At 41.0% G+C, this 12,481-nt stretch overlaps 1 protein-coding gene across 5 annotated transcripts in view; it reads left to right on the forward strand.

The window, feature by feature from the left end:
• The window catches only part of slc29a1b (solute carrier family 29 member 1b), a 65,289-nt gene that overhangs the window by 35,963 nt on the left and 16,845 nt on the right, over positions 1–12,481 (forward strand). For all 5 annotated transcript variants that reach the window (XR_011673139.1, XM_071388011.1, XM_071388036.1 and 2 more), the window contains 4 exons: positions 2,711–2,845; positions 2,936–3,033; positions 3,486–3,564; positions 8,830–8,909. Coding sequence is in view for 4 of the 5 variants with exons in the window: in XM_071388011.1 (XP_071244112.1) it covers positions 2,711–2,845; positions 2,936–3,033; positions 3,486–3,564; positions 8,830–8,909 (392 nt within the window). In the remaining variant the exon portion in view is untranslated. The remainder of the gene's footprint in view (positions 1–2,710; positions 2,846–2,935; positions 3,034–3,485; positions 3,565–8,829; positions 8,910–12,481) is intronic.

Genomic DNA, 12,481 nt, shown 5'->3' on the forward strand with positions numbered 1-12,481 from the left:
ATGACGGCCTAAAAGGAAACAGTGAGTTAACTGCCTTGTTCATAGGCAGAACGACAGATTTTTACCTTGTCAGCTCGGGGATTCGATCCAGCAACCTTTCTGTTACTGGCCCAATGCTCTAACCACTAGGCTACCTGCCGCCCCAATACATAGGTATTCCTCTTGTCCAGATGGGATAGGGTAATGCGATGGCGATTGCATCGTCTGTGGATCTTTTGGGGCGGTAAGCAAATTGGTGTGGGTCTAGGGTATCAGGTAGGGTGGAGGTGATATGATCCTTGACTAGTCTCTCAAAGCACTTCATGAAGTTACCTTTGCTTTCTTGAGAACAGGAACAATGGAGACCGCAGACTGGGTTAGGGATTGATTGAATATGTCAGTAAACACACCAGCCAGCTGGTCTCTGCGCATGCTCTGAGGATGTGGCAAGGAATGCAAGGGTTAACACGTTTAAATGTTTTACTCATGTTGGTCCACAGTCTTTGGTAGCGGCACTGTAATTGTCCTATAGGCCACATACAACTCGTGTTTGAGCCGTTGAATTGCGACTCTACTTTGTCTCTATACTGTCGCTTTGCTTGTTTGATTGCCTTGCGGAGTGAATAACACTGTTTTGTATTCGGTCATGTTTCCAGTTGGGCACAACATAATCCGAAACACAACCAAAACAAACTGCAAATGCTTCCAACAAGTTTGTAGTGTCACAAGTTTGATGTAGTCATTGTGTGCTAGGAATATGGAAACCAAATACAAAAATGTTGACTACTTTAATATATAATATATATATATATAATCTATAAGTGAATTTGTTAAAATACTTATGACAAATACTTCCATTTCTAAATGGTAAAACAGATGTGTATGATAATACCCTCAAATAAAAGGTGACAGACATTCTGTACTGTCGCCTCATGAAACATTTGATCTCAAATCCAAAATACTAGAGAACAGAACCAAATTAAAAGAATTTGCTTCACTGTCCAAATAAATACACTGCTCAAAAAAATAAAGGGAACACTTAAACAACACAATGTAACTCCAAGTCAATCACACTTCTGTGAAATCAAACTGTCCACTTAGGAAGCAACACTGATTGACAATAAATTTCACATGCTGTTGTGCAAATGGAATAGACAACAGGTGGAAATTATAGGCAATTAGCAAGACACCCCCAATAAAGGAGTGGTTCTGGTGACCACAGACCACTTCTGAGTTCCTATGCTTCCTGGCTGATGTTTTGGTCACTTTTGAATGCTGGCGGTGCTTTCACTCTAGTGGTAGCATGAGACGGAGTCTACAACCCACACAAGGGCTCAGGTAGTGCAGCTCATCCAGGATGGCACATCAATGCGAGCTGTGGCAAGAAGGTTTGCTGTGTCTGTCAGCGTAGTGTGCAGAGCATGGAGGCGCTACCAGGAGACAGGCCAGTACATCAGGAGACGTGGAGGAGGCCGTAGGAGGGCAACAACCCAGCAGCAGGACCGCTACCTCCGCCTTTGTGCAAGGAGGAGTAGGAGGAGCACTGCCAGAGCCCTGCAAAATGACCTCCAGCAGGCCACAAATGTGCATGTGTCTGCTCAAACGGTCAGAAACAGACTCCATGAGGGTGGTATGAGGGCCCGACGTCCACAGGTGGGGGTTGTGCTTACAGCCCAACACCGTGCAGGACGTTTGGCATTTGCCAGAGAACACCAAGATTGGCAAATTCGCCACTGGCGCCCTGTGCTCTTCACAGATGAAAGCAGGTTCACACTGAGCACGTGACAGACGTGACAGAGTCTGGAGACGCCGTGGAGAACGTTCTGCTGCCTGCAACATCCTCCAGCATGACCGGTTTGGCGGTGGGTCAGTCATGGTGTGGGGTGGCATTTCTTTGGGGGGCCGCACTGCCCTCCATGTGCTCGCCAGAGCTAGCCTGACTGCCATTAGGTACCGAGATGAGATCCTCAGACCCCTTGTGAGACCATATGCTGGTGCGGTTGGCCCTGGGTTCCTCCTAATGCAAGACAATGCTAGACCTCATGTGGCTGGAGTGTGTCAGCAGTTCCTGCAAGAGGAAGGCATTGATGCTATGGACTGGCCCGCCCGTTCCCCAGACCTGAATCCAATTGAGCACATCTGGGACATCATGTCTCGCTCCATCCACCAACGCCATGTTGCACCACAGACTGTCCAGGAGTTGGCGGATGCTTTAGTCCAGGTCTGGGAGGAGATCCCTCAGGAGACCATCCGCCACCTCATCCGGAGCATGCCCAGGCGTTGTAGGGAGGTCATACAGGCACGTGGAGGCCACACACACTACTGAGCCTCATTTTGACTTGTTTTAAGGACATTACATCAAAGTTGGATCAGCCTGTAGTGTGGTTTTCCACTTTAATTTTGAGTGTGACTCCAAATCCAGACCTCCATGGGTTGATACATTTGATTTCCATTGATAATTTTTGTGTGATTTTGTTGTCAGCACATTCAACTATGTAAAGAAAAAAGTATTTAATAAGAATATTTTATTCATTCAGATCTAGGATGTGTTATTTTAGTGTTCCCTTTATTTCTTTGAGCAGTGTATGTAGGGGAGTGTACTATCAGTAAATGGGGCATATTGGGATCACTGTCATTGTGAGTAGTCATTAATTTGTCAAGCGATAATTCCTTGTTGTATGACTGGACTCTGATCAGAATTATGACTGTTGTTTTTTTACAACCTCTTCAGCCTTTGGCGCTATCCTGCAGGGCAGTCTGTTTGGCATGGCAGGCAAACTGCCTACCAAATACACCACACCCATCATGAGTGGGCAAGGCATGGCGGGAACTTTCGCTGCCTTCTCCATGATCTGTGCTATCGCAAGTAAGTCTGAGAGATGATACAGGGGAGGGCAACAGTGGCATTCCAAAATCAAATATCTCTCTCGCTCTCTGTCTCTCTCTCCTTCCCCAGGTGGCTCGGAGATAAATGACGCTGCTTTTGGATACTTCATCACAGCCTGTGCAGTGATCTTATTGGCCATAATATCCTATGTGGTCCTCCCTAAACTGGTAATAACTCAACTCTGGATTTTATAAGTTATTACATCAATTTGGCTGAAAAAGTGCTTAGGAGAGTTTACTCAATGATAATAAGTAATGCAAGTAATGCATTCGGGCAATTTTACCGTAATAGTTACCAAACTTTGCATCTGCACAGTGTAAACTGTAAATTAGTTTTTGTATAATTCTCTGTAGAAATTGTTAAAAGTAGTCCTTGTGCATAGAGTTGTATGGTTTGTTATTCTTTGAAATCAATGTTTTTTCTTTGGTATACATTTTAATGTGAAAAATCAGAGTTGGTTATGGTTACCCTTTCACAAATGGTTACCCTTTCACAACATTTAATTCACTACTATAATTCACCACTATTCATTTTCCAGTGTTGTTAAAGGAAACAAAATGCATAATACCTCCATTTGATCCATTGGTGAGATAATTGGTCGTTCTGAACCTTACTTTAGGAGTTCTACCAATATTACAAGACCCAAAGTGGAAACAGAGTTAGTGATGAGGAGAACAAGCTGGATCTACTCAAGAAAGGTAAAACGACAGCCATTTCTGTTTCTTAGATTTGTGAAAATATTAAATGTAGAAATAAGACAAAGAGATTTGTCATTTTTATTTTATTGTATAGAAAAGGTAATCAAAGTCTTGCATTAACTTAGACACCCGTTGAATATATTTCTATTCAAACATATTTGTATTACCTATTTTAACAATCATGGAGATAGAAATACATTAAAGAGGCAATCTGCAATTGCTACATACATTTTTGGACTTTTCAATTCGTACTATATAACCATTGATTCTTAAAGAATATAACTTATAATAAACTGGGTGGTTTGAACCCTGATTTCTGATTGGCTGACAGCTGTGCTTTATCAGACCGTATACCACGGGTATGACAAAACGTTTGTTTTTCCTGTTCTAATTATGTTGGTAAGCAGTTTATAATAGCAATAAGGCACCTCGGGGGTTTGTGGTATATGGCCAATATACCACGGCTAAGGGCTGTGTTCAGGCACTTTGCATCGTGCTTAAGAACAGCCCTTAGCAGTGGTATATTGGCCATATACCAAAACCCCCTGAGGTGTTTCATTGCTATTATAAACTGGTTACCAACTGGTCACCCCATCGGGCCTTTTTGGTTAAGTATGTAATCAATTGTACATAAAGCTAGCAGATGATGAACTAGGCAATGTTATCCATTTCAAATGAAAGACAATTATATTCTGGGTTTATTTTGTAAATTAGCTTTATTATAATTTTTCATGAGCTTACACACTGGTTGAATCAAAGTTCTTTCCACGTAATTTCAATGAAATTACGCTGAGCCAATGTGGATTAGACGTTGAATTGGCGTCTTTGCCCAGTGGGTAGTTGTCTAACGCCACCAGAACCCAAAATATAAGAGGGTCCATAGTGTAAATGTATGCTCCATCTCAAAATGCACATCAGCCAATACCCTATGCAAGTAGCCTTGTAGGTGGTTATACAATCGTCGATGTAGTTGCACGTGATACAACGCTACATGTATACCTGTTCCCATAAGATAACCTGGCACATTTAGCCCTATGCTAACCTGACCAGGTGGCAGTGATTATATCCGGTAACAAGTTCTGCATCAGCCAATTACAAATGTTGATGTAGATGTACGTGATGGAACACGTTTCCATAAGAACGCACTTAACAGAAATCAAACGGCACCTGATAATTCAAGGTACAACGTACGCAAAATGGCAACTGAATGATTTGCTCGCAGTTTAGTGAGCCTGGCTCCTGGCACTTTTCGCCTCTTGCGGCAAGTTTGAATTTCAGGTGAGATATTGTTATTCTTTTGAAATGTAGAATTACATTTATTGTGATAGTTTTGAAACCTTAAGCAGCCAAAACCTTAAGATCAAATCAAATAAATGTGTATTTGTCACATACTTCGTAAACATCAGGTGTAGACTAACAATGACATGCTGACTTATGGGTAGTTTTCCAACAATGCAGAATTAAGATTAAGATATATATCTATTGTTTTTTTAAGTGACAGTAGTAATAGCCTAAATACACAGTGAATAACAATAAGGAGTAAAAGTAGGCTAACATACAGAGAGTGCCAGTAGCCTACTGTTAGCAGTTGATGTTACTCTTCAATAACACAGACCCCAAAGCAAACCAGGGGGAGAAAAATAGGTTTATTCAAAAAGGACAAATCATAGATGTTATGCTGAGAGGTAGATGTTCATTCTCCCCTGTCCTCGGTGATTATTTATTCAGTGATTCTCTCCACAGAACAAAGGGACAGAATGTACTTTTATAACCCAACCCTAGCCTGTGGTTGACCAATTAGAATTCCTTGCAATAAAACTGGGCCAATGGCCAAATAACAAGTATCCTATTTCAGGCTATTTCAATGTCTCTGACATTGACCCATTGACCCATTGATCAATAGTTCCCTATTACAGAAAAAACACTATTTCCATTGATCGTTAGTACTCTATTGACTTTTAATCCTCTTGACCTTTAGTCCTCTTCGTTGTGTATTTATCTTCGAAATATTCTTACATTATCAAGTGCATATGCAGGGGTACCAGGTGATTACAAATCTATATTTTAATATACTAAGGATTCTAAGCTGCAGGAAGGTCTCCTCCTGCAATTTCTGGCAGATTTTCTTCATTTCAGGGTCAAAAGAAGGTCCTCCCACATCGGATAATCAACTTTATATTCCGCTGTGTTTTGTATTTTTGTTTATTTTCCTGTTTTTTGTGTTTGGTATGTCACAGTTTCTATTGCATCATCATGCAAATACTAGGCTACTATGATGTCACTAAAGACAGGAGTTTTCAAAATTCAAACTGTGATAATAATTGTATAATTTATCCCATGATGACTCCTCTCCAGCCCCCTCCAGCCCTATAAAAGGGACCCCGGCCCATCTGAAAGTAATTCATAGTCTTATCAATCACAATGCCCAGAAGACACAGCATCCACCAGCCGCCCTGTCCGCAGGTGTTGCCGCCCTACCTGACCTACCCTCAAGTGAATTAGGTTATGTGATATTTGTACACAAAATTTGTAGGCAAATTATTCTCTATTAAACAAAATACATCTGCAATTTTGGAGACCTATTTTGACAGAAATTATAGCCTATTTATCAAACCAAAATTCATGCCAACCACAGATTTAGATATTAACATTCTAAGTACAATAGCTAAATGATCCTATGATCAAGGATCATTTAGCTATTTTATTTAGAATTGTAGGTAAAAAAAAAAAAAAAAAAATACAAATAGTTTATTAAACATTGAATTTGGCCAGCCCCGGGCCCTTAAAACCATTGGGGATTTAACAGAAAAGCTTGACGCAAGTGGAGCTCGTATCCATTCTTAACACGCACTGTTGATTTAGAGTCAACCACTTTAGCAATGTGTACCACCTGGTAGCAATGGTGATAATGGTACATGACCACTATTTAACTGCATAAGGCTCGGTCTTTTTGAGGGGATGTACGATAAACTTACATGTTGTATACACTTCATTTATATTTAAAAGTACATCGATGTGAAACTGATGATAAAAGTACATCGATGTGAAACTAAATTGTGGGATTATGTCATATACAGTGCATTTGGGAAGTATTCCGACCCCTTGACTTTTCCACTATTTGTTACGTTACAGCATTATTTTTAAATTGATTAAATACATGTTTTTCCTCATCATTCTACACACAATAGCCAATAATGTAAAAACTGGATATGATACATTTTTGCAAATGTATTAAAACTATAAAACAGAAATACCTTATTTACATAAGTATTCAGACCCTTAGCTATGAGACCCAAAATTGAGCTCAGGTGCATCCTGTTTCCGTTGATCATCCTTGAGATGTTTCTACAACGTGATTGTAGTGCACCTGTGGTACATTCAATTGATTGGGCATGATTTGGAAAGGCACACACCTGTCTATATAAAGTCCCATTGTTGACAGTGCATGTCAGAGCAAAAACCAAGCCATGAGCTCAAAGGAATTGTCCTTAGAGTTCCGAGACAGGATTGTGTCGATGCACAGATCTGAAGAAGGGTGCCAAAACATTTCTTGCACTCATTGAAGGTCCCCAAGAACACAGTGGCCTCCATCATTCTTAAATGGAAGAAATTTGGAACCACTAAGACTCTTCCTAGAGCTGGCCGCCCTGCCAAACTGAGCAAACAGGGAAGAAGGGCCTTAGTCAGGGAGGTCAGGGAGGTGACCAAGAATGCAATGGTCAGTCTGACAGAGCTCCAAAGTTCCTCTGTGGAGAAGGGAGAACCTTCCAGATAGACAGCCATCTCTGTAGCACTCCACCAATCAGGCCTTTATGGTAGAGTGGCCAGACGGAAGCCACTCCTCAGTAAAAGGCACATGACAGCCCGCTTGGAGTTTGCCAAAAGGCACCTGAAGTACTCTTTGACCATGAGAAACAAGATTCTCTGGTCTGATGAAACCAAGATTGAACTCTTTGGCCAGAATGCCAAGCGTCACATCTGGAGGAAACCTGGCACCATCCCTACGGTGAAACATGGTGGTGGCAGCATCATGCTTTGGGGATGTTTTTCAATGGCAGGGACTGGGAGACTAGTCAGGACCAAGGGAAATATGAACTGAGCAAAGTACAGAGAGCTCCTTGATGAAAACCTGATCCAGATCGCTCAGGACCTCAGACTGGGGCGAAGGTTCACCTTCGGGACAAGTCTCTGAATGTCCTTGAATGGCCCAGCCAGAGCCCGGAGTTGAACATCTCTGGACATACCTGAAAATAGCTGTGCAGCAACGCTCCATATCCAACCTGACAGAGCTTGAGAGCATCTGCAGAGAAGAATGGGAGAAACTCTCCCAAACCAGGTGTGCCAAGCTTGTAGCATCATACCCAAGAAGACTCATGGCTGTAATCGCTGCCAAAGGTGCTTCAACAAAGTACTGAGTAAAGTATCTGAATACTAGTTTCTTATGTTTTATAAATTAGCAACATTTTCTAAAAACAGTTTTTGCTTTGTCATTGTGGAGTATTGTGTGTAGATTGATGAGAGAAAAAAACTATTCAATCAATTTTAGAATAAGGCTGTAATGTAACAAAATGTGGAAAAAGTCAAGGGGTCTTGAACACTTTCTGAATAAACTATGTAAAAACGTGCCTCTTGAATTGTTCTAACGTTAGAAGCTAGTAGACTAGTCAAGGATGCATCATGCAATATTTCCACACTACAATTGTGAAAGACCAAGTGGAACAAAAGTAACCTTGAATTTGGAGGTTTAAAATATCCCTCTGGTGGCCAAGACCTATTTTCAGAAATTATATTGTTTGGTGGACATAAAGTCTAATATCTTTGATAGGCTGATGCGGAATTTGTTAGAGGAAATAATCACCGGACAGCTGGTCAGGTTAGGGCTAAATGTGCCAGGCTATCTTATGGGAACAGCTATCAATACATGTAGCATTGTATCACATGCAACTGGCTGATGCACATTTTGAGACAAAGCAAAAAAATTTACTTAGAAAAACTTTTATGTTTGCAAGTATAGCCCCAATCATGCTGTACTCCTGTTTGTTTTATTGTAAACAAACACTCTATAGCCTCAAAACATGGTTAAAACTGTAATGTTAATATCATGGATGGTCAGTCCTTGCATCCACAGCTCTGTCTATGAATTTGAAAGTGGTTACATTTCTCCAGCCCCATCCCTCAGCTGTTTACTGAAACAGTGGAGGGGGTCTCTGCTTTGTTTTTGTTTAAACTGCAGTTAATGGATTCCCTTGTTCCTTAACCCCTCAGAAAACGCAGCAGAGACTAGACCAGTTTTCAATAAAGGAGAAGAGGAACAAAACGTGTCCATGTTGACCATCTTCAAGAAGGTAAATTAAGGGCTGGATTCATTCTATATTGCTGAATTTCAACTTTATTCAATGATTGAAATGTAAAGGCAATGTTCCTCATTAAATAGTACCCGCAAAACACCAGTCTCATCGTCAACAGTGAAGAGGCGACTCCGGGATGCTGGCCTTCTAGGCAGAGTTGCATATGTAGCGGGGTTCATTCTGCGTTGTGTACTTTTAATTAGGACGCTGCCACAACTGACGGTCTGCTAGTTGAAATCTTTTTATTTGCCCTGCACACGAAGAGACAACACACATTATGTTAACCCTTGGCGCAGTCACAGCTCTCAGGCACCTTGCTAGCTGAAGGTCAGGCAAAAGAGAACAATAAGGGGGTATGGAAATACAGATAACCCGCGATGGGCCAAACCAAAATATACAAAACTTTTACAATCACATGTATGTACAATATTGATATGAAAAAGTGTTTGTACACCAAATAAAAACATTAGCTATGCAGCTGTAATTAAATAAAAAAATACACTGAATTATTATTATTATTATCAAATTATTAACATCCCCTCTTGACCTGGCCTATTTGAATTGGTCCTTGTCTGCAACTTGGTGCATAATCTAGGGGAACAACATCACACTGCTACACAAAGAAAAGCCCTATCTCAGACTAGCCAATAAAAATAAAACATTAAGATGGGCAAAAGAACACAGACACTGGACAGAGAAACTCTGCCTAGATGGCCAGCATTCCGGAGTCGCCTCTTCACTGTTGATATTGAGACTGGTGTTTTGCGGGTATTATTTAATGAAGCTGCCAGTTGAGGACTTGTGAGGCGTCTGTTTCTCAAACTAGACACTCTAATGTACTTGTCCTCGTGCTCAGTTGTGCACCGGGGCCTACCATTCCTCTATCCTGGTTAGAGCCGGTTTGCGCTGTTGTGAAGGGAGTAGCACACAGCGTTGTACGAGATGTTCAGTTTCTTGGCAATTTCTCGCATGGAATAGCCTTAATTTCTCAGAACAAGAATAGACTGACGAGTTTCAGGAGAAAGTTCTTTGTTTCTAGCCATTTTGAGCCTGTAATCGAACCCACAAATGCTGATGCTCCAGATACTCAACTTATCTAAAGGAGGCCAGTTTTATTGCTTCTTTAATCAGCAATGTTTCATTGGAACACAGGAGTGATGGTCACTGATAATGGGCCTTTGTAAGCCTATGTAGATATTCCATTAAAAATCTGCCGTTTCCAGATACAATAGTCATTTACAACATTAACAATGTCTACATTGAATTTCTGATCAATTTGATGTTATTTTAATGGACAAAAAAAAAGTTTTTCTTTCAAAAACAAGGGCATTTCTAAGAGACCCCAAAATTTGAACGGTAGTGTATTTTAAAAGCGTTAGTTTCACCATATCAAATCAAGAGTTCAGTTCCCATAACAGGGTTGACCCTAAAATGAGGGACCGTTTTTTTTTTTTTTACCTTAAAATGAATCACATTAAATAAATAATAATCTTCAGAAATTACTTTGTCGAAGCAACAAAATAACTAGGGCTTCATGGGTTAAAATCTTCCTTAAAGTAATAGAGGGTGCAAAGAGGGATATTTCAAAAGGCAGAGTTTTGGCCCTTTAGCAAGTCTTTATTAATATAAAGAATCTGATTTATTGAATTCTCCATGTGGTCTACATTGCATTCGGAAAGTATTCAGACCCCTTGACTTTTTCCACATTTTCTTATGTTACAGCCTTATTCTAAAATGTATTAAATTGTTTTTTCCCCCTCATCAATCTACACACAATACCCCATAATGACAAAACAAAAACAGGTTTTTAGAACTTTTCGGAAAATGTAATATCACATTTACATAAGTATTCAGACCCTTTACTAGGTACTTTGTTGAAGCACCTTTGGCAGCGATTACAGCCTTGAGTCTTCTTTGGTATAACGCTACAAGCTTGGCACACCTGTATTTGGGGAGTTTCTACCATTCTTCTCTGCAGATCCTCTCAAGCTCTGTCGGGTCGGATTGGGAGTGTCGATGCACAGCTATTTTCAGGTCTCTCCAGAGATGTTCGATCGGGTTCAAGTACGGGCTCTGGCTGGGCCACTCAAGGACATTCAGAGACTTGTCCCAAGCCACTCCTGCATTGTCTTGGCTGTGTGCTAAGGGTCGCTGTCCTGTTGGAAGGTGAACCTTTGCCCAAGTCTGAGGTCCTGAGCGCTCTGGAGCAGGGTTTCATTAAGCCACTCCTCAGTAAAAGGCACATGACAGCCCACTTGGGGTTTGCCAAAAGGCACCTAAATAAGTCTCCGACCATGAGAAACAAGGTTCTCTGGTCCGATGAAACCGATCCTGACTAGTCTCCCAGTCCCTGCCGCTGAAAAACATCCTCACAGCATGATGCTACCACCACCATGCTTCACCATAGGGATGATGTAAGGTTTCCTGCAGACCGGGCGCTTGGCATTCAAGGCCAAAGAGTTCAATCTTGGTTTCATCAGACCAGAGAATCTTGTTTCTCATGGTCTGAGAGTTCTTTAGGTGATTTTTGGCAAACTCCAAGCGAGCTGTCATGTGCCTTTTACTGAGGAGTGGCTTCCTCTGGCCACTCTACCATAAAGGCCTGATTGGTGGAGTGCTGCAGAGATGATTGTCTTTCTGGCATGTTCTCCCATCTCCACAGAGGAACTCTGGAGCTCTTTCAGAGTGACCATCGGGTTCTTGGTTGTTGACCAAGGCCCTTCTCCCCCGATTGCTCAGTTTGGCCGGGCGGCCAGCTCTAGGAAGAGTCTTGGTGGTTCCAAACTTCTTCCATTTAAGAAAGATGGAGGCTACTCTGTTCTTGGGGACCTTCAATGCTGCAGACTTTTTTTGGAACCCTTCCCCAGATCTGTGCCTTGACACAATTCTGTCTCGGAGCTCTACGGACAATTCCTTCAACCTCATGGCTTGGTTTTTGCTCTGACATGCACTGTCAACTGTGGGACCTTATATAGACAGGTGTGTGCCTTTCCAAATCATGTCCAATTAATCGATTTTACCACAGGTGGACCCCAATCAAGTTGTAGAAACAACTCAAGGATGATCAATGGAAACAGGATACATCTGATCTCAATTTCGAGTCTCATAGCAATAGGTCTGAATACTTAGGTAAATAAGGTATTTTTGTTTTTTATTTTTAATACATTTACAAACATTTCTAAAAACCTGTTTTCGCTTCATCATTATGGTGTATTGTGTGTAGTTTGCTGAGGATTTTTTATTTTATTTAATCGATTTCAAAATAAGGCTGTAACGTAACAAAATGTTAACTGGTCTGAATACTTTCCGAAGGCACTGTATATATTAAAGGGAACGTAATTGAATATAACATGCTTTTAAAATTCAGTATTGGTGCACAGTTTCGACTTACAAAATCAAAGGGGACTCATTTCGTGGAACGGCCCAAATATTAAAAAAATTACAGTTTATTTAGCTCTTTAGCATGTCGAATGACCATAGCAAATGAGTTTTGGAGTTTTTTCAAATGTATTTCATGAATTTCAATTCACTTTATGAATTGGAAAATCACGAAAACCAAGACACTCTTT

This window comes from Salvelinus alpinus, chromosome 2 (assembly GCF_045679555.1).
Source record: "Salvelinus alpinus chromosome 2, SLU_Salpinus.1, whole genome shotgun sequence".
Lineage (NCBI taxonomy): Eukaryota > Metazoa > Chordata > Actinopteri > Salmoniformes > Salmonidae > Salvelinus > Salvelinus alpinus.